This window comes from Brassica napus, chromosome C5, assembly GCF_020379485.1.
Source record: "Brassica napus cultivar Da-Ae chromosome C5, Da-Ae, whole genome shotgun sequence".
Classification (NCBI taxonomy): domain Eukaryota; kingdom Viridiplantae; phylum Streptophyta; class Magnoliopsida; order Brassicales; family Brassicaceae; genus Brassica; species Brassica napus.
Genome location: NC_063448.1, coordinates 50,661,228 through 50,682,614, shown reverse-complemented (window position 1 = coordinate 50,682,614; position 21,387 = coordinate 50,661,228). Strand labels below are relative to the sequence as shown.

Here is a 21,387-nt window from a genome sequence, read left to right as displayed (position 1 = left end):
AGTCTTCTAGTTCCTCGGCAGCACCTCGGGGTGCATTTAGTTGTCTTACATGAGACTTGGGATATTCCTCACCCCATGGCAGCTTTTGCTCATCCATTCCAATATCCATCTTCCCGCAGATGGATCATTTGACTGACTGAGCAAACGAACAACACCTTAGTATGATTCTAGAAGAAGCTTAACGATTCTTCAAAGTTACATGTTCATGCAAAAAAATAAAAGAAAAAATAGCTTTCTTTTCTCATATACATTATTTGAAAAATGTACACTGATAAGCTCCAAAGCTAAGTTGGGAACAATAATGATACATGCTGATGAACACGAAGCAGAGCTTTTAAAAGGTTATTACACACAGGAGTTGTTGTTGTTGTCAGGTAGAAACAGATATCTGAAACGAGAGTCAAAGGGGAGTATTCCACAGTTACGTGAGGAGAGAAGACTTTGTCTTCTTCTCTGAGAGATGCACTGTTCCACAAAAGCTGCTTGATGTGGTGGAAGGTACTTCGATATCCAGACCCCCAAGTTCGAATCCTCCACCAAACTCTTTGCGTAACAGTGGAGCATTTTGGGTACCAAGAGCTTCCCTTTGCTGCTCAGCCCTACCGATGCTTGTATGAACTCCCTTTGAGCTTCTTGTAGCTCTTCCTTCACTCTTTTCGCTGTGTAGATCCTCACCTGCAACACAAAAGTCTTTAGACTTCACATTCCATACTTTATGCCAAACACAAGGAGAAAGAAAGATAGTTAGTTTACCGCAGGGGAAGAGTACATTCCGCAGCTTAAGGCAAAGGAGAGAAGAGGCTCATGTCTATCAATGCTTGCCTTACGTTGCTCTTCTGATACTTTCACCTTGTTGATGGCAAGAAGCAGAGCCTACACATAAGAAGACAGATCAAATGTTAACTGGTTCTGAAAACACACAAAAAAAAAGAACACCGGAGTAAAAGCTTAATATACAATTTGTGGCCTGTGCGTAGGCGGTTTCATCTTTAGTATAACATACTCCATTGCAGCTGCAGTATATGAGTGTCCTCCAACCGTATAGGCAGCCTGTGGAGCAAACATAAAAGGAATAAGAGAAGGCAAGAACAATGAGAAGAAGCTTATTTTTAAGTGATAATATAACCTTTTGCATCAACGAGAAGAGCTTCAAGTCACTTTTTGGCACACCATAAGCCAAGTACGCCTGCATACGACAACTCTGATAAGCATTCATTACAATTCAGAAAAGGTTTTTGAGAAGTAGAAGGAGAAAAAAAGGAACTAACATGCATGATCAAAGCGTTATAAACGTTAATCCAGAAAGCTAGCTTCTCATCACAGCTCAAATGGATTGGGTTTACTCTAGCAAGCTGCTCCACCAGTGTCCTGAACCTTCTCAATGCACCAGAAGCATATTCAAGCTGTTTCTTCCCAACAGACATCCAAGAAACCTCGGACGCCAAACCGTAGTTTCCAATCTCGGCCCAGCTTAACTTCCCACGAACTTTGTAAGGATCAAAGACGTTTCCTGTGGCGGCCAAGACATTATTGTTACTTTGGATATCTATCTGAGGGCTTTGCACCCATGAAGAGATTTTTGACCGTTCTGTTGAAGGCCACCAGGATGATGAGCTTGATAGATGCCCTCTTGGTGATGCCACCGGTGAGAGGAGTTGGCTCTCGTTTGAGGATGCTTTTGTCTGATCAGCAAGAGACATGAAGATGTTCTTCATACATCTCACCATTTCTTCAGAGAGTAGATTAGGGTGATCCCACAGGTACTTAAGTAGCTTCCTCCCATTTGTCTTTCTCATTAGTCTCTTCTCAAGAATTTGGTTACTCTTCTTAACAGTTGATTCTGCCTGAGATGATTCAGATGAAGACTCTTGGTTTTGGCATGAACTGTCTTCTGCTGATCGATGTAGTTCAGAATCCGAATGATTCAAATATATCAAGGAAGAAGAAATGTTCTGCATAACTAATAAATAGTTACACACCAATCTAGATTACAACAAAAACAAGACAATGATGAGTTTTTATATAAAGGAGATACATACTGGTGGAGAAGCTGAGTGTGTCAAATGATATTCAGCTAGTCTTCTCTCGTTTCTTTCTTGGCTAAGTTGGAAGTTCAGAGACATCATTTCTTGCTCTAGCTTGGTGACTGCAGTCTCTAGGGTGGATATATTGGAAAGCAGTTCTTGAGCCTGCCCAATTTTTCAGAATCATCATTTAAACAAAACGGTAATTTTTTTTAAAATGTAATCATAATGGGATGAGATGAGGGGGAGCATACTTGATGTGGAACACTACAAGAAGAAGAAGATAGCTGCCAAGGATCTTTCTCCATGACGCTTTCTAGAAAAGTGTGCAGCTCTATTTCTTCTTGTAGTTGTAGTTGCAATCTTTTTACCTGCAACATAAAACTTCTTTCAGAATTGGCAAAACATTGCAATTTATGTAGAAAATGCAGACTCTTCTTTGAGTTCATAAGCTCACATCCTCTTCAAGTTGGTATCTATACAGAAACGATTCCCCACTTGTAGACTCTTGGCATCTCTCTATGCCCTGTACACAATTAAGCAAGCAAGGAAGCAAGATCTTATTGTTGTTTAATAACTGCATAGATTCATTCAACATGTACAATCTTAGACTTAATGTACGTTCATACCCCTGAATTAGATTTCAAAACTTGAGAGTCAAACATCCTAAGGATCTGGAGTTTGGTAGTTATTACCATAAAAACAAAATTATGGAACTTCTTCAACAACTGTGCTTCAGATTCTTCTTTCAAGTACAAAATGACATAATCCCTGCACAAAACCAGATCAAATAGTAAATGAGTTAAGATAACATTTTAGAGGAAAAGACCAATGTGGTTGTCTCTTAAGCACAAGATACTAATCAAATGATGGAGTTTTGATAATGGAATTTTCTCAGTACAAGATGAAGAGGCAAGACAAGACACTGTTACACCTGTGAACATCTAATAAGGACAAATATAATTATAGTTACAGAAAAACAAGAACAGCAACATGTTTTGTTTAAAAATGACTAGACAGCTAAACGTATCACATGGTCAAAAATTTCACATTGAAATGTTAACTCAATGAACCAGCTAAACCAAAAGATACAACCTTTGAACAGGCAATTCTAGAATATGTGTTTGATTTTTGTTCTTTTCCTTTAAAAAATGAAGGCTTTTGAACTTGGAATGTACTATTATTGCCTTACAAAAAAAAAGAGAGAAATTAGACAAACTTTGATGAAAAGAGAAGACAGAAAGAAATAAGAAGCTAAAGACATATCAAGTGGGTCTATGAAAGAACAAATCTTTCTAATTGACTTTATGAATATACCAACATCAATAGTCATGACTCATAATAAAGGAAAAAAGATTGAAACTTTGAATCATAGAAAATGTAACCAATTTTCTGCAACAACATATAACTCAACCAAGGAGAAGAGAAAGAAACAGTGGGAACAAAAGCAAACCTTTTGTTTTTCTTCAACTCTTTCAAGAATCCGAGAAGAATAGAGAAGAAGAGCTATGTGATTCGAGAACCAAAACCCTTAGCTTCTTCTGAAAGTTTCTGCTAGATTCTCCCACACTAATCTCTATCTCTTAGGTGTCAAATAAAGAGCATAGGCCGTCTTATTTATTTCGCAATCTTAAAAAGTTTCTCAATTTGAAATTCAAAAATAAAATCTCTATTCTGATTTCCGACTCAACAGTTAATGCTAACTAAGAAAATGACTAGTTTTTCTTATTATTATCCAATAATGAATCAAAGTAAATGACTTAAAGTAGAAGACAAAGATACAGTTGAACAGAACAGAAGAGAATCTGTAACATACTGCTTTCAATCTACACGGGCACTTGGGAATTTGATGTCTTTTTCTTAGTAATTTCAAAAGTAAATTTTTTTTTTGTTCAAAATCTCAAAAGTAAATTAAACTGAAAAAAGAAGAGAAGAATAAAACAATCTTTGAGAAAACCAAAAAATATTAAAGCATTCTCACATGCAAAAAAACAACTAAGATTTTTTTTGTCGCTTTGTGGTTAGAACTTAGTGGACTGGAGCCTGATTCCCTTTTCTTGGCTTGTTTTGTTTTTCATGTTGACAATGTGTAGTATTATTCACAGATTTTTATATTCCCTATTTGAAATTTGAAAAGACAACGAGTAACCAACACAACTTTCTCAGAATATATCATGGTGTTGAAAAAAATTCTTTGTATACTATTTTGTTTTTGTCTTATACCTGTTAGATTCATGTGTATATTTTCCTAAATCATCACACTTTAGAAAGCACATATGATCAATTCATCAGCATTGATTCAAAATATGAGTTTACATTAGCATTGTATCAAAAGATGAGCTTTGATGAATACACAAACTAAAAAACTAAAATATGCACATCCACAAAAAAAAAAAAAAAGAGTCCATACAAAAGTCTTGCAGCACAATCTCCTTCACTTAGTTTGGCTTTGCAGCTTTGAGCTTTGCAGATGAAGATTGTAATGAACAAATGCCAATTCTTCCAAGTGCTGTTTCTCACAAGGGCTCACTCCTTTGCTGAGCAGCAGCTTCTCTGCTACGTTTCTCTTCAGCTTGTACCTCGAAGCACCTTCACATGTCTGGCTCAGAACCTTAACTGCGAAACTCTGCAGTTCTGGGTGCTCGCTCGCCTTCTGAGCCCACCACTCACCTGCAACAAAGAGAGATTCAAAAAATAAATGACAATACCCTTTGCTTCACGGGTCAACAACACAACAACATAAAAAAATCAAGAAGTTCACACACCTGGAATGACTCCAGTGATCTTATCAGCTTGACTGGCCTCATTAAAGCAACCTTTACCGAGCCTATACATCTTAAGCTGTCTGCCAATTTTAGCTATAACTTGACATTCTTGTACTAAATAGCCCAATGCTGAGATAAAATCAGTTGTAACTTCTGTGTCATTCTGAAAGTCAGTCGAGTAGAAAGCCGCCGGGTTCAGAAAGTAACCGGCAACATGAAGAGGACTGTGGAGGTGGTTGTTCCAGACATCATCAATCACACGCCATAACGGCTTGTAACACAGTTCCTCGTTGTTGAGTTCCTTGGCTATACTCTCCTTGATCCCATCCATAGTGTCATAGACATATCCAGCATGCTGACTGTTGTAGACAGTAGAGAACAAGTGTAGGCTTCGAATCAGAGGAGATGTGGACTTCACAAGCCTCTCAACACATTCCCAAAAGGAAGAATCCTTCACCAGTGTGGACACTGTTGTCCCCTCTTCTTTGTTCCAATCTGGAGAAGCAACCATGGCTTCCAAGTTGTTCTTGGCTTTGAGAATGGTCCCTGCAGCGAGATACGGCTTAACAAACTCAAACTCAGAGGAGGAGACTGTCATGCCTTGAGAATCTTCTCTATTGTTGTTGATGAACTCTGTGATGTTACTGACCTTTTCAAGTATGTCTTTAAACGACTCCATTTTCACAATTTCCACCAGCATAAGCTCGAAGCAGTGGGACACACTCACGGACCAGAAGACGTTTAGGTTGTTGCTCTTGAAAGACCGGCCTAGCTCACCAACCCAGCCAGAGGTTGAACAAGCAATGATCTGAACAACGTTATGCACTCCAACATCCTCAACAACCCCATACACTAGCGACGTTAAGGCGTTGACGTCTTTCTTGATATCAGAAACATAGAAGGAGTTCAGATACACTGGACCCGCTGGAGAGTCTGCGACGAAAGTAACCAGATCATGGCCTTTCTGGTCAACCCAAGCATCCAGCAAGATGCTGCAGCCTGTGATGGCCCATGAGTCTTTAATCTTGTTCACATGATCTTGCACTTCCTCCACCGCTTCTTGAAGCATACATCCGTTTAATTCTTCAGAATCAGGGATCTTAAGCTTCATCTCACCTACAAGAGACGTTGCAGCAATCATTTCTCTGAAGCTTAGGGAATCCACAGATGAAAAATCGAAACAGTGTTCATAAAAGAACCGACCAATGCACTTTTGGGCTTTGTTTGACAACAAGAACTCGTTCTCAGCAGATTCATTTTTTCTGGATGAATCCTCTTCTTCTTCTTCTTCTTCTCTTCCACGCTTATGATCATTACCCATTTGGACTTCCCCAACTCTTTTACTCTTAGCAGCGGTGAGATCAGACTCTTCCTTAGTAACCTCATCACGAAACGCCTCTCTAATGGTCAGTGTAACTTGAGTACAGGGAGTCATACGGCTACTCGTACCACTCAAGTGACGTTTGAGACGGTTCAAGCCGGTCATTTCTTTACCGCAGTGTTTGCATCTAACACGCCTTTCGTTCTCGTTCACCCAAACTCCGTGATCATGAATGTCCATGATTCAAAGAGTCACCTAATTAAAGAAAAACACAGTGAGTGAATCAGAGACTTAGAACCAGCCCATTACATGCACTGCAAACCGATCTTGTCTGATCGAAACCTTGCATGTTCATTGAGACAGAGAGAGTGAAGAAAAAACGAGAGTTTTGAACTTTATAATGCTCTCAAGCAACCATCAAATGAGTTAAAACTAAATGGTAGAAACTATTAACCATCAGTCAAAAAAATTCGAACCTTAGTGATAAAAGAAAAGATCAAAGCAAACAACTTTCTTCACAGAAACGAACGCATTGTTTATCTAACGCTTGGAACTGTGATCAGAGAGATTACCTGAGTCTAAGCGCCGAGTCTCTCGGATAACAAGAGAGACAGCAAACCCTGGAAGATAAAATGAAACCCTTGTTTTAGAGAGGGGGGGGAAAGCTGAGGCCTTTGTTTTATCTCCGTAGATAATTTTGTAATTAATGATAAGTCCATTACTTACTTCATAAGTTTACACGCGTCAGATAAAAAGGTCATATCATTAACATTAACATTAACATTAACATTACATACATCTTCCTTTTGAGTATCTAGACTATACTCACACATTTGAAGAAACCTGCTACCTCTCTCAGGATCTTCAGACTCAGCGTTGTTCTAAAGCCTGCGACGTTTCTGAGAGGATTCACATTTATCGTGTTCGGATTTAGAAGCTAGGCTCTTTGCAGATGATGAAGGCTGAGGCAGAGATTCTTCGGTTCTTCCAACATATTTTCCAAGTGTTTAGGATGCTCTTCTATTCCTAGCTGAAGCACCAGTTGCACCAGCACGTTGTTCAATTTAAGGGATTGGTTATCATGAAAAATCTTGTAACATTTCTTTTGATGAAACTAAAGTGTGATGGGTGTTACCTCCAGGAGTTGTTCATGCAATTGATTTTGAACTTCCATCTGCATAGTTAATTGTATTGCCCCTGTCCATGGAAGAAGAGAGTCACACTTTAAGGATAATGTTAAGACATTACTGGGGAGATCCAATATGTAAACCAGAAACCAAGCAAGAAACACAATGCATCCACCCTTTCTTTCTTTTTTTCTCATCAGCATCACTGTTACTCAAAGCCAGTTTCTTTTCCACTGAGTTAACATTCTTCTTCTCACCAGCTAGTCTATAGTTCTACAGATTATCAGAGATATTGAGCTAATTTGGTATTATGTACTTGTAAAAATTGGTCAGACGCAAAACTAATTTAGTACCTGTAATTTATTTTTTACATGATAAGATCCTAAAGCCCTCAGCATTCACGAGCTTCAGAACAGCCTTGGCAATGGTTTGTCTCTACATGAATTTTGAAGCAACACACGGTTAAGTGTTAATCCAGTGTTCCAGTCTTTGACAAAAAAAATGCCAAATTGAAATTAAAATCCAAACAAACAGAACAAGTTTTACCCAAGGATAGAGGAACAGAAACGGACCTGAGGGGACAGGATGATAAAAGTCTTGTAATTTCTGTAACTCTCCTGCATAAGAAAGCTCAACACTTTCGAGGAATGATCCCCCTTGAGAATCACCAAATGTGACATCAGAAGCGGAAAGTTTGAAACTTTCTCTGGAAATAACACACGAAATTACAGAAAAGAAAAAACATATCTTCAAATCAAAAGAGGAGCAAAGAAAGAGACAAGAGTTTATCCGAAATCAGAAAGCGAAAAAGAAGGAGGAGGAGGAGATTGTGGCCACGGAGGCTAACGAATCACCGTCGAGGAAGAGAAGACAAGTGTGCTCCTTGTCTTTGCCTGATTGGTCTGGACCGTCTTTCTAACGCTACGCGCTCTTTACATCAAGTGTAACTCACTCACTCGTTGAAACCGTTAGTTTACCCACCACGTAAGAGTCAAGTGGTTGTGCGCCTTTTGCCTTAAATTCTTTTGGTCACTGAGATCCAATCATACATACAAAGTTAGGATCATTACTCATATCCACGACATAATGAATATTTAAAGAAGAAGGAAAAAAAAAAAATATTCTCGGAGTCCCCAAGAGAACTAAAAAAAAGGAAAGAGATCATAGTAGTTTCCATTTTCAAACAAAGAAAAGGAAAGGGACGAGAAGCAATGCCCATTACTTTCCTCTTATCTCTTTAAAGACGACATTAACCACAAGTTAAAAGCCTTGCATCATTAATAGCAACAAAGTTGTTCCCTTTTTATACAAAACAAAACATACAAAAGCAAACTTGATTTTTTTTTACTGTAATCTTATTACCAAAGTATTTGGCTTCTTTACCCAACCTACGTATTTGTTTCACACATATATGGAAAGATCCTCTATCCTTCTCTATCTATAAAGATTCTGTTTTTGTTTTTTGTTTTTTTGTTTTGTTTGTTACAATCAGATCCTTAATCTTGGCCTTTCGATCAGATTCATGGCAACGACTCCTTCACACGCCACAGATCTTATTCCTTCAGGTAAACATCACTGACCCATCTTCTCAATTCTCCTAAATTTGATTCCTTTTCCTTTTATCTCTCTGCCTATCCTTCGTTGACGTGGGGGCTGAGTCATGTTTTTTTGACGTGTTGATCTGGATTTGTGGTTGTTTACTAGAGCATAATTCTAGTGGAGAATTCCATCTCCTTTTTGCTAAGATCTGGGATCTATGCTCTTTCTATCTTAGGCTTGGAAACTTGCTATTTGTGTGTTGTTGGTTTAGTTTCACTAAGATCTTCTTTTGTTTGCAAGATCTCTTTATCTTGTTCCACCGACTTATTTAAGTTTTACCGTTTAATGAATGAGCACAGAGGAGCAACCTGCTAATCTGGACATCATGAAGGAGCAGGTACTTGATCTGGTTTTTATAATGAAGATTCTCGGAGGATATAAGTTCATATCTTTGTTTGTCTTTTTTCTTTATTGCAGCCGGTGCCGGCAAACAATGAGTCCTCCCAAGAATCTGCAGTTGTAGTTCATCCAGCAAAAGTTGCTCCACTGTCTGGACCTTATGGCATAACAGGTGATCTTGCTGGACACTTACCTAGCAGCATCCTCTCTCCTCAAGCTCAAGGCTTTTACTACACAGGTTGGTTTCTCATTCATCTACCTCTCTTTTTCTTGGCTTCTCTGATCAGATCCCAAATACACTCTATCTTCTGAGGTCATATCTTAGTGGTTGTAAGTATAAGTGGCAATAAAAAAGAAATAACATAAGCCCTTAACCATGAACCACTACTCTAGTTCTTGAATTGGTTTATGGGATGTATAGAAGCTAATGGTGATTCCTATGTATGTTTGGGGAGCCAGGTTATGAAAACCCCACAGGTGAATGGGACGACTACTCTTCCTATGTCAATGTTGAGGGACTGGACATCACATCTCCTGTGTGTACTATGAAACTTCTCTTTTTGGATCTCTTTTTTTTTTTTTAAACTCTCCAAAGTTGTTCATATCCCTTTCTCTGATTAAAACCAGGTTGGCTTCAATGAGAATGCCTCTCTGGTATACCAAACAGGATACGGATACAACCCTCAAATGCCATATGGACCATATTCCCCTGCTGCAAGCCCCTTACCTTCCGAGGGACAGTTGTATTCACCTTATTACCAGCAGGTAGTTCCTCCTAGCATGCAATATATATCTTCTCCAACTCAGCCAGAGCTCACCAGCCTTGTCGGTGTTGACCAACAAGGCGATAACATGGGAGGACCAAGACCATCTTACCACCCTCATCCTATTGGGCCGTTTAATGGAAACCAGCCAAACCTTGGTTTCCCTGAGTGGCAGCAAGGCTTTGATGGGGGGATATGGTCTGATTGGTCCAAGCCTTCTGATATGCACAGACATTCTTCTCATGTTTCACCAGCTTTATCTCCTCAGCCACTCGGTTCATTTGGATCATATGGCCACAACATTCCCATGGTTTGTTCATTATAAGTCCCTAAATAATGATTTTTTTTTTAAATTAAAGTTCTTATAAATGTATATAGTCTCCAAAATCTCAGATCCGCCCATATATGTTGAAAGTGGTTCCCTTTCCTTTTTTTGTCAGGGCTCACAGAGACAGAGATCGTTTTACGGTTATGGATCTGGTTCGAACTCTTACAACAGAGGTTACATGCATAGTGGTGGTCATGGTCAAGGCTCTAACTATGGAAGTAGACTCATTTCTAATGTTGGGATGGGAAACCAAGGATGGATTGGCGTTGACAACATTCGAGGACGTGGAAGAGTCAATGATCCATCATCCCTTGGTGGCGGTTATAATGGTAACTTTGATATCCTCAACGAGCAAAACCGAGGACCAAGAGCTTCAAAGCCCAAGACTCAGGTATCATCAGAGGAGCTTGATTCTTCTGCTGACACTAAGAAACATAACAAAGGCAGTACAAAAGAACATGAGGACTCCAACAACAATAGTAATGACTTTGTCACAGACTACAATGACGCTAAGTTATTCATAATCAAGTCTTACAGTGAAGACAACGTTCACAAGAGCATCAAATACAATGTATGGGCTAGCACTGCTAATGGCAACAAAAAACTTGATGCTGCTTATCGTGAGGCCAAGGAAGAGAAAGAACCATGTCCAGTGTTTCTTCTGTTCTCTGTACGAAATCTAAATCAAGCAATAAACTAATTTGCCTTTCTGTCTGCAGATTTGCTTACTTTGTTGTGAACTGCAGGTAAACGCTAGCTCTCAGTTCTGTGGCGTGGCCGAGATGATTGGACCTGTGGATTTTGAGAAGAGCGTTGATTACTGGCAACAAGACAAATGGAGTGGCCAGTTCCCGGTGAAGTGGCATATTATCAAAGATGTTCCAAACAGTCAGTTCCGCCATATTATATTGGAAAACAATGACAATAAGCCCGTGACTAATAGTCGAGACACTCAAGAAGTAAGTAGCTTCTTCTTGTTTAAAGATACCTCTTTTTTGAAACCACTGCATATTCTCAACCGAACAAAATAAACTACAGGTGAAACTGGAGCAGGGGATTGAGATGCTGAAGATATTCAAGAGCTATGATGCTGAGACGTCAATCTTGGATGATTTTGAGTTTTATGAAGAGAGGGAGAAAATAATTCAAGACCGGAAGGCGAGAAGACAGCCAAGCTTGCCATCTGGAGTAGTGGAAAGCGGAGATAAACCCTCTTCTGCTGCGTTGCAGACAGACTTGATCAAGAACATGTCCAAAAGTTTTGCTCAGGTTGTCCGGTTGGACGAGGGAAGCAAAGAATCAGGAAAGACAAGTTCATCTCCTGATGCAACTACAACAACGGTGGCTCTCAGTCAATCCAACTAGTAAGTAAAAGACAACAAATTAGCAAAGACTTATGTTTTCAGTTTCCATAATGATCTCTTGTTTGTTCTAAGAAGGGTATTAAAAAGAAACTTCGCGTCTGACAAAGTCTAGTTTCTTGTGTAAAGTAAAAGCCTCTTTTGGCTCTTCTTATGTTCCCTATTAGCCAAATTTGATTCATTTCCCTTATTTCAATGTTATGTACCCATATCTCTTTGGGGTTGATAAGAAGATGTATGAAAGACAATATAATGTTGCTCTTGTAAAGTTGCTTCATATATCTTTGAAGTCAGTATGTAATAAACATGCAGATTACACCCGTTAATCAAAAGCTCTTAGCGTTTACCATCTCTGAGTTATGTTACATTTTTTTGTCCGCATAGTAATTTACAAAAGGGAGTAACCCTGGGCAAAAAAAAAAAAAAAGGAACCGAACCGAAACCTCAAATACCCGAATGGTTGTTATATTTCTATATCTGAAATAACCGAACCGGAATCGGAATCGAACAGGTACCCGAATATCCGAAAAACAAGTATCAAACTTTTTGATATAAAGTAAAATGTAATCAAACCCACTCAAACTTTGGTTGGACATGAAAAGTGAGAACACCAAATTATCTTTTATGTATTCTTTTTTATATTATAAATATATATGTTATTTCTATATTAATATACAGTAAATACTTATAAAATTAACATTTTAGTAACTTGAACTCTCGTTGGATTGACGAATATATAAGGGTAAAATCACTAAACCACTTAGATTAACACTTACATATTAATCACTAACATGTTAATCTAAGTGGTTTAGTGATTTCACACTTACATATTCGTCAATCCAACCAGAGTTCAAATATATATATATATATATTTGATTCACATATTAAATGTGTACCAGAATCGAACCGAAATCTCATAAGTACCTATTGGATATAAAAATGATTTATCTATACACCTGGAACCGAATAGTTCTTCCCCAGAACCGAACCGAATGCTCATGGCTAATAGGGAGTATGTAATTATGTATTAGCTTAGAGAACATATATTCAGACCAAACCTATATTCAGACAAACCTTGTCTTTTTTTTCTTCTGTTGTGTTGTTGATGGGTTCACACGTGTGCTTGAATAAACGTTGAAACTACTTTGATGCTAATTGTGTGTTTGCAGTTAGATCGGACTGGGACAACAGTTGTAGTCTCTCTCCTAATGTTTCGGTGCCTGCTTTCATTTTTAGCTGTACATTTCTCTATTCACACGTCCAGATTTATTCGCCTTTTCACTCATTAACCTCATAACAAAAAACAATTAACAGAAGAAAGAAACTAAATTTGCCATTTTTGGTTAACTGCCACACCTCCCATTTCCAAATTTGTTTGTTTCTTTCTTTTCATGACCTATCTAGCTTCCTCTCCTTTGGTTTTCCTGTGTTTCCTTCATCCCCAAGGAAACCCGGAACCAGCGCTGGGTTTTTCTTTGGATCATCTCTTTTGCTTTCCCGCAGATTCTTGATCTCTAAAAGCTCAAAATGGCACCCACTCTGCATCCGATAATACTTTGTATTGCATGTTTAGGATTCTTCACGTCCCATGTTCTTGCAAAAACAGATAGCCAAGATGGTAAGTGTCTTATTCAATCTATCAAACCTTTTCTGTTATTTCAGAGAGGTCATTTTTATTTAAGAAAAAAAAGGGGTTATTAAATGGTTATGTAACAAAACATCTTATGTGTTGATCATAATTCATAAATGGTTATATGGATCTTTGTAGTTTCGGCTCTTAATGACGCTTATAAGAGCATGAACTCTCCTTCAAAACTCAATGGCTGGTCTTCGAGTGGAGGTGATCCTTGTGGTGACTCATGGGATGGCATTACTTGCAAGGGCTCTTCTGTTACTGAAATGTTTGTTACTTCCTCTCTCCCTCATCTGATCATATGGTTCTCTCTCTATACCGATTCTTGATTTGTTTCTCCTTCTGTTCTTTGCAGAAAGGTGTCAGGACGTGGACTCAGTGGATCTTTAGGTTACCAGCTTGCAAACTTGAAATCACTCACTTACCTGTAAGAACTCTCAACATCTTGATTCTTGATCATCATGTTTAGGTTGGTATTTAAACTACACGTTATGTTTTTGTCATTATAAAAACAGTGATGTAAGCAAGAACAATCTTAACGGAAACTTACCTTACCAGCTTCCTGAGAATCTTGTTTATCTGTAAGTAATAGAACCTTTTTTCAAGTTCTTTTGATGTTCACTGCACAATGTGTTAGAGGCTGTATGTGAAATTTTCTTCAAATGCAGAGATGGCTCTGAGAATGACTTCAACGGTAATGTGCCATACTCTGTGTCTCTCATGAACGACCTCACTTACCTGTAAGCCATAGACACTTACTTGAGTTCATTTCCCCAAAGTATATCACCATTTGCTTAATACACGTTCTTGTTTTTTTATTGCTCAGAAACTTTGGTCGTAACAACCTCAATGGTGAACTTAGTGACATGTTTCAAAAGCTTCCAAAACTTGAAACAATGTGAGTCACATACACACACACACACACACACACATTCTAACTGTGAAGAGAATTCATTAACTTAACCAATTCTATGTTTCTGCAGTGATCTGTCTTCTAATCAACTCACAGGAAAGCTACCACAGAGTTTTGCTAACCTAACAGGACTTAAAACAATGTAAGACTAGAAGAAGACACTTGAAAGTAGTTTCTTGTATTGTTGTTACTCACCATTTACTCTCTTTAACAGTCATTTGCAAGACAATCAATTTAAAGGCTCTATAAATTCACTCAGGGACCTTCCTCAAATCGATGATGTGTAAGTATTAATAACACAAGTTCCTATCCTTTTCCTTCATTAATCTAATTCTTATGAATCTTGAACAATGACAGAAACGTTGCAAACAATCAGTTTACTGGTTGGATCCCAAACGAGCTGAAGAACATTGGAAACCTTGAGTATGTTTTTCATCTCTCATTCTCTATTTGAACACAATCAAAAGATATTAAGTTTGTTTTCTTTACACTTCGTGTTCAGGACTGGAGGAAACCGTTGGTCAAGCAGTAGACCTCCCTCACCACCTCCAGGGACTCGCCGCGTAGACAGAAACTCAGGAGGCGTTGGATTAAGCAACAAGGCTCTAACCACAGGTCTTATAGTAGCAGCATCCACTATAGGTGGACTCATTTTCACAGCAGGAGTGATTGCATTATTCGCTAGAAGAAAGAACTCTCATCACTCTTCTCACTTTTTCGACGAAGAGAAAGGAGGAACCAACAGAAGCAAACCGCTCTTCACACCACAGCCCTCTCAGGTGCTTCAGTACGACTCTATGGATGACTTCAAAGGCCAAAAGACAGTAGATTCCAATGCTTCAACTGAGACAAAACCTTCTTCTGTTAGAAGAACATCATCAGTCAGTTTCAAGAACTCTCCCACTTTTCATCTCATACCTTCTTCAACACCAGTGGCTGCAACCTCTGGTCGTTTCTCTAGCCTTGAAGACTCTCCTGACACGCGCGGTGTCAAAGCGTTTACGCTTGTGGAGCTGCAGAACTCTGCTTCTGGCTTCTCCCCTAATCGCCTTATTGGTGAAGGAACTCTTGGACGTGTGTATAAAGCTAAATATGAAGATGGAAGGGTTTGTTTTTTTTCTCTCTCTCGTTTTCCTCTTGTTCTTGTTCTTCATCATCTTATTCAGACATTTGTTTTGAAACAGAAGTATGCAGTGAAAGAGATTGATTCTTCACTGTTAGGGAAAAGGAATGTGGAAGATTTTTCACACATAGTGTCCAACATCTCCAGCATTCACCACCCTAACATGGCTGAGCTTGTTGGTTATTGTTCAGAACAAGGAAGGAACATGCTTGTTTATGAGTATTTCACTAGTGGGTCACTTAACAGGTTCCTTCACCAGACCGATGATTTCAGCAGACCGTTAACTTGGAACACAAGAATCCGAATCGCTCTCGGAACTGCTCAAGCTATAGAGTAATTATTCTAACCATTTCTTTGACAACAATCATCTAAACAAATTAACCAGCTGAGTAAAACTTTGTTTTGTTAGGTACCTTCATGAAGTGTGTTCGCCTCCATTAGTTCACAAGAACATCAAGTCATCAAACATTTTACTTGACAGTGAGCTAACTCCTCACCTCTCAGACTATGGCTTGGCAAACTTTCACCATGTGAGCTTCTTTGTAAACATTAATTCTAAGATATACATAGTTGTTTCCAGTCTAATGTCTTCTTTCTTGAAATTTTCAGCGCACAAGTCAGAACCTTGGAGTTGGATACAATGCTCCAGAATGCACAGATCCTTCAGCTTACACATTAAAGAGTGATGTCTACAGCTTTGGTGTGGTGATGCTGGAGCTGCTAACCGGTCGAAGGCCTTATGACAGGTTCAGTTATTAAACATTTTTTTAGAATATAGTCTCTGATGTAATGGATACAATGACTCAAGAATCTGAAAATATTATTGTTTTCCTCTAATCTTCAGTGAAAGGCCCAAAGCAGAACAGTCACTAGTTCGTTGGGCAAAGCCGCAGCTTAAAGAGATGGACACTCTGGAGGAGATGGTTGATCCGTCCTTGTGTGGACTCTATGTTCCAGAATCTGTCTCGGCATTTGCGGATATAGTTTCCATCTGCGTAATGGTATAGTCAATGACGATTCTCTTATGTGTATATATGTTTTTGAGACTGGATTGTTATTGTTATTGTTTCTTTTTGCAGTCGGAGCCTGGACTTAGGCCACCAGTGTCAAACGTGGTGGAGGCGTTGAAGAGGCTAGTATAGTCTAGTGCCTCAAGTTGTGTATGTCACGGATAAGAAGAAGAAGAATAACTGTTTGGGAGAATGAGGCTAAAACCTAAGAAACTTCTGATCAAACTTGAGCTCAAGAAGCTATTGGATTTAGGTTTGTATAGAGTGAAAGGTGGTATAAAAATGGTGGAGGAAAAGATAGAGACAGAGATTGTATTATTCAGTTTTATGTTTTGTTTTGTTTCAGGTCATGATTGTCTAACATTTAGGTTAATCTTTTATACACTTGAGGAGAAGTAAAAGAAAAAACGAAAAAAAAACTCGTAGTCTCATAGAAGTAGAACAATAACATTTAAAACTGATCACCTAACGTTTGATTTGTGCCAATATAAACAGTATAACTGTATCTACAACACTTCTATTTGCATCATCAACTTCAGAATGTAACTGGATCGGTCCAATCTATCAGCACAAACTCAAATGATACAATTACTTATAATGATAACAGTTTCACAGCTCTTTCTTTTGTGTTCAACTGCACAGTTTCCTGTTTTTCCATATAGTGATAACAGATTCACACAAAATAAACTTAGCGGTAGTATAAACAAGGGATATCAAATTGATTACAAGTGAAACAAGAGACCACAAGTAAAGTTCATCATAGTTGCATACACGGATACAACAAAAGAACACACGTTCAAGACTGACTTATGACACATTCATCAATCAGTGGCAGCAAGAACCTTCACATGATCAAACCACTCATATTTTCTCCTGTTTTGTTTGTGGGTTCTATCTGATTATTACATTCAAGCAAAGAAGAAAGCTTGTTGTATTTGTGAGTTGACTTCTTATTTTAGGTTAAAGAGCTCTGACATCTCTAATGTCCGTCCGTAGTTGTTCCTCTTTCCTTTTCAAAAGAAGAATTGAAAAAAAAATGCAGCATATTGAAGAAAAAAAAAGAAAAAAAAGGAACTGTTGACCCAATGTCAATGTTGTTTGTTGCTGTTATCAGCCACTACATGTTCATCATCTGAGACGGCATCCTCGGTTTTTTCTTGGTACGACGAGTTCCCATCATCCTCTTCACTGCTCCATTTCCTCACAAACTTAGGAACCATGCTTCTTACATCTTTTGCCTCCGACACTTGATCCATGTCGTTGACTCTTTCAAACCTGACAGCACTCACTTTTCTTGCATTCCCTGCTAGTATCTGTACAAAGACTTTTTTTTATCAGTACGAAACAACTAAGATGCTTTTCCTGAACCACAAGGATTATGAGACCACTCAGTACCTCAACTCTATAGATTTGGTGCTTTTCCTTCTGCTCCTGCTTCTCCTGTTTGTTACCTTCCTCTTCTTCACCATCCTCTTCCCAATTTTCCTTCTCAAGAACAACCTTTACACTTTCTCCCGTTTTTGGGATATAACCAAAGGCCTCACACACAAAGCCTGAGACCGTCTCATACTGAATCCCCTGCTTCCCACAAAAATAAACAAACATTGTGAGTCTATAATACTTTCCAAAGCTTATGTTAAGTAGCCTTGAGGAATGCTCTTGAAGACGCACTGAAAAGGTATAAAAGCCACTGCTATAAAAAACTACATTACCTCTGGCATCTTTATATTCAGTTCTTCGGATAGCTGATCAATTGATGTATTAGCATCAACATCATAGACTCCCTCATCTCTCATCACAATATACCCTGTCTTCTTCTGAATCTCCTCCTATTATGTAATGGAACGAGAGTCTTACTAATGGCAAATAAGTTATGTAGGATAGGTTTAGCATATCAGCAGCTCAAGAACTATTTGTAAAAGAGTTGATACAAAGGACGCTTACTTTAGAATCATTTTCATCAAATATTTCACCAACAATCTCTTCCACCACATCTTCAAGAGTTACTATCTGCAGAAACAAATTAGATAGGAGGAAAGAGAGATTAGCAAGCTGTGAAAAAGAGAGTAGAGAAGCATAAAAGGAGAGTAGCACATACACCAATGGTTCCACCATATTCGTTAAGGACTACTGCCATGTGAACCTTTCTTATGCGAAATTCTCTAAGAAGATTCCATACTGACATTGAATCTGCAATATATAACATATATCTATCATTTGATTCCTTCCCTGAGAAGTAGGTATCAAAATTAAAAGCAAATACATAGATGATTACCGGGGACAAAGTAGGCAGGTTTATGTGCCATGTCTCCCACAGAAGTACTCTCTAGCAGATCACCCTTCAAGAATCAAATAAGATATATTTCATTCTACACCACAAATACGTTAAGAGAAATTAAGAGATACCACTGGAAGCAAGAGACAGAAAAGAAAACATTCAAAACCTTCTGAACATAATCTAGAAGATCCATAGCATATGCGATTCCCACTATGTTATCTATACGCTGCTCAAAAACAGGCACCCTGAGAAGAAAAGCATTTGAGCATGATCATTTATCCCTTGAGGTAGGAAAAGGAAAAGGATTGAGAAAGAAGGCTTTTGAAATTTTGTGTTACCTCGAGTACTGATGGGTCACCCACATGCTATGGAAATCAACTAGACTGCCGCTGGCGTCAATAGCAACTACATCAATAAGAGGAGTCATCACCTCTCGAACATGTGTATCTTTTATCTCCAGCACATTTTCAATCATATCCTGCAAAGCAATCATTATTATAAATGTAGATATTGTACAGATTTTTTAAACGAAAAGCTAAGGTATTACCTGCTCCTCTTCTTCAATGGCGCCACTTAACTCTGCACCCCTTAGCATCAGTTTCAACTCATCTTCAGTAACATATGGCTCACTGACACACACTCACAAAGAAACAAGAGATTACAACTTGGATCCACTCACTTTCAACAAGGAGAAAAGCTGATGCATACCTCCGTCCTTTTAAACCAAGAAGTTTCAGTATTCCCATTGACAGATACGTGACAATTCTTCCCACAGGATATAATACTAAGGAAAGCCACGCCACTGGCCTGACCTAGATGCACAGTGAGACAACATACGTCATGTATGCACGTAAGTTTGTTAAAGTAATAAACCAATGCCAGTTGACTCAAGCTTACCACAATCCTTGCAACTTCTTGAGCATTGTGAACAGCAACACTTTTTGGAGTAATCTCAGTCAGGAGTAATATAGCAACCTATATAGCCACGCAAGAATAACAGCTTAGGAAGCGATGATGCTGATCAAAGAATATTGACAGAGAGACAAAAGAGGCGTACTGTCATCAGTCCAGTGGCTGCACTAACACCAGCTTCCCCAAATATAGCCGTTGCTGCTTCAGTGACCAGGGCAGTTGCCGCAATATTCACAACACTAAAAATCAACCAACCACAAGACCTAAGATAAGAGACATGATTTTCAAGCAATCTTATTAAACAAACAAATTGCATCTAGGAGAAAAGACGTTTACGTTGTTCCAATTAGAATAGTCGTCAGGAATCTGGTAACATCGCTACGGAGCATTCTGAATACACCATTCTCTGGCTCTTTCTCAGCCAGCTCACGCACCTTAGATGAACCGCACATCAAAACAGAAATATTTTAAAAACCAATCAGATCAGTGAACAAGAACACTAGAACCCAGACAGGAGACATGAGGTGACACAATGCTCTCTCAATAAACAACCACGGATAACATCTCAAAGAATCTCAAATCTAATATCCATGGAAGTTTTCTAACTTAAAACAACATATTTTTGCCAATAAATCTTGCTGTTCCACAATCCAATTTATCTTCCAGCAAAAAGAATATAAATATTCAAAACAACTCAATGCTATTGTTCAAAAAAGTCGGTCTAGGCGGCAAATCGGGTATAAGCGAAACAATTTTTTTCTAAACTGATTTGTAATAAAATGGTCTTGGCGTTCAAAAAAGTCGGTCTAGGCTAGGCTCCCGCCTCAACAATAATCTTCTAATAAAATGCCTAACCAGCCGCCTAGCTATTTCCTGAACATTGCTACAATTTTTCCAGCATTGGTGCTACTAAAATAGTAAAATCACACGAAAAGGAACTCACAATCAGAACTGGGAGGACATGATATTACCTTCCAGGGCCACAGAGTGGTGATGGACGTCTCTGCCATAGAGAAGAACGCTGAGAGGCCGAACAGTGCAGCCAATATAAGACCTTGCTCTCTAAGAACCTTAAGAACCTGGTAAATTTTCGGCAAAGCATTCTTGAACAAGACTAGGCTCTGACCAAACACCTCATACCCTGCTTCCACCACACCGCTCGATGCCAACACCTTTTTACATCCATACAAGTAAACTCCACACGCCACAGCTCCTATAACAATCCCACGTTTCAGCAAAACCTTAATCCACTCCAGCTCAGAATCGGGACTTCGTTGACTACCACCGTCGTGACATTGACTCGAGCTAAACAGCATAAAGCGACTTCTGTAGCTGCTGCTAAGTTCACAGCTTCGTCGGAATCTAAAACTCAAAGTGGAGTTTTTAGACGACATCACAGGGCAGTGCAGCTCAGCAGCTCTCGTGAGAAGTCTACCAGAAAGGTTTGGTTTTTGACCATATCTCTTCAAGTTTGAGGCTTTTGTGCTGACAACAGACCGACCCAGAACCGATAACTCAAGTGCCATACCCGTCATAGAGAATCTGATACTAGAAATAAAAAAAACTAAAAGACAAAGCAGAGACAGCAATAAGCCTTTAACGTGTGGGAAGAGACAAAGTAAGAAGACAAGATGAGACGGCTCCTCCTTATGCTCAAGTCAATTCTCTAATTGCTCGGAAGCGTGTCGAGTTGATTCACCACAAGGATAGTTAAAACCAAATGATGAGTTTGAAACTGTGAGCTAAGGCTCATAACTGGAAAGAGGAAACCCCTCCGGCAGCGAAAGGCCGAGATTGTGATGTTGCGGAGACCAAAAAAAAAGGCTGCGCCTTTCCTCCGACACATTGTTTTTTCAGACCATGAGCAAGTGGTAAAAATGGTTAAATGAC

At 38.8% G+C, this 21,387-nt stretch overlaps 5 protein-coding genes across 14 annotated transcripts; 2 read left to right on the top strand and 3 right to left on the bottom strand.

The window, feature by feature from the left end:
- Positions 1-216: 216 nt before the first annotated feature.
- LOC125574975 lies at positions 217-3,602 on the bottom strand. 2 transcript variants are annotated; one of them, XM_048759211.1, is made up of 10 exons: positions 3,478-3,602; positions 2,720-2,795; positions 2,482-2,550; positions 2,279-2,395; positions 2,040-2,189; positions 1,269-1,952; positions 1,127-1,186; positions 958-1,050; positions 754-873; positions 217-675 (listed from the first exon to the last, which is right to left on the bottom strand). In XM_048759211.1, the coding sequence occupies exons 2-10, from the start codon at positions 2,720-2,722 to the stop codon at positions 346-348; spliced, it is 1,626 nt and encodes a 541-aa protein (XP_048615168.1). In that variant the 5' UTR covers positions 2,723-2,795; positions 3,478-3,602; the 3' UTR covers positions 217-345. The 2 variants fall into 2 exon arrangements, with proteins under 2 accessions (XP_048615168.1, XP_048615167.1); XM_048759210.1 differs by lacking the exon at positions 3,478-3,602 and having other exon boundaries at positions 2,654-2,789.
- LOC125587892 lies at positions 2,480-8,421 on the bottom strand. 9 transcript variants are annotated; one of them, XM_048759207.1, is made up of 10 exons: positions 7,810-8,420; positions 7,591-7,724; positions 7,413-7,510; positions 7,246-7,307; positions 6,940-7,140; positions 6,683-6,730; positions 4,790-6,365; positions 3,478-4,694; positions 2,654-2,795; positions 2,480-2,550 (listed from the first exon to the last, which is right to left on the bottom strand). In XM_048759207.1, exons 7-8 carry the CDS (start codon positions 6,348-6,350, stop codon positions 4,459-4,461), a joined length of 1,797 nt encoding a protein of 598 aa, XP_048615164.1. In that variant the 5' UTR covers positions 6,351-6,365; positions 6,683-6,730; positions 6,940-7,140; positions 7,246-7,307; positions 7,413-7,510; positions 7,591-7,724; positions 7,810-8,420; the 3' UTR covers positions 2,480-2,550; positions 2,654-2,795; positions 3,478-4,458. The 9 variants fall into 9 exon arrangements, with proteins under 9 accessions (XP_048615164.1, XP_048615159.1, XP_048615161.1 ...); XM_048759202.1 differs by having other exon boundaries at positions 7,591-7,672; XM_048759204.1 differs by having other exon boundaries at positions 7,413-7,502; positions 7,591-7,672.
- A 119-nt stretch (positions 8,422-8,540) lies between these two features.
- Positions 8,541-11,977, top strand: LOC111211927 (YTH domain-containing protein ECT3). The gene is made up of 8 exons (XM_022713273.2): positions 8,541-8,802; positions 9,136-9,173; positions 9,254-9,413; positions 9,635-9,711; positions 9,803-10,249; positions 10,380-10,937; positions 11,014-11,226; positions 11,306-11,977. Exons 1-8 carry the CDS (start codon positions 8,760-8,762, stop codon positions 11,630-11,632), a joined length of 1,863 nt encoding a protein of 620 aa, XP_022568994.1. The 5' UTR covers positions 8,541-8,759; the 3' UTR covers positions 11,633-11,977.
- Positions 11,978-12,785: 808 nt separating this feature from the next.
- On the top strand, positions 12,786-17,417 carry LOC111211936 (protein STRUBBELIG-RECEPTOR FAMILY 4). The gene is made up of 15 exons (XM_022713286.2): positions 12,786-13,246; positions 13,397-13,529; positions 13,617-13,688; positions 13,777-13,842; positions 13,930-14,001; positions 14,088-14,159; positions 14,245-14,316; positions 14,389-14,457; positions 14,532-14,597; positions 14,677-15,280; positions 15,359-15,630; positions 15,707-15,827; positions 15,907-16,043; positions 16,142-16,298; positions 16,377-17,417. The coding sequence occupies exons 1-15, from the start codon at positions 13,156-13,158 to the stop codon at positions 16,437-16,439; spliced, it is 2,067 nt and encodes a 688-aa protein (XP_022569007.1). The 5' UTR covers positions 12,786-13,155; the 3' UTR covers positions 16,440-17,417.
- LOC106372560 (putative DUF21 domain-containing protein At3g13070, chloroplastic) lies at positions 17,008-21,316 on the bottom strand. Its single transcript, XM_013812803.3, has 14 exons — positions 20,469-21,316; positions 19,834-19,931; positions 19,643-19,736; positions 19,483-19,560; positions 19,294-19,397; positions 19,133-19,214; positions 18,924-19,063; positions 18,752-18,830; positions 18,583-18,646; positions 18,406-18,497; positions 18,252-18,317; positions 18,020-18,136; positions 17,703-17,885; positions 17,008-17,620 (listed from the first exon to the last, which is right to left on the bottom strand). The coding sequence occupies exons 1-14, from the start codon at positions 21,030-21,032 to the stop codon at positions 17,396-17,398; spliced, it is 1,986 nt and encodes a 661-aa protein (XP_013668257.1). The 5' UTR covers positions 21,033-21,316; the 3' UTR covers positions 17,008-17,395.
- Positions 21,317-21,387: the final 71 nt, after the last annotated feature.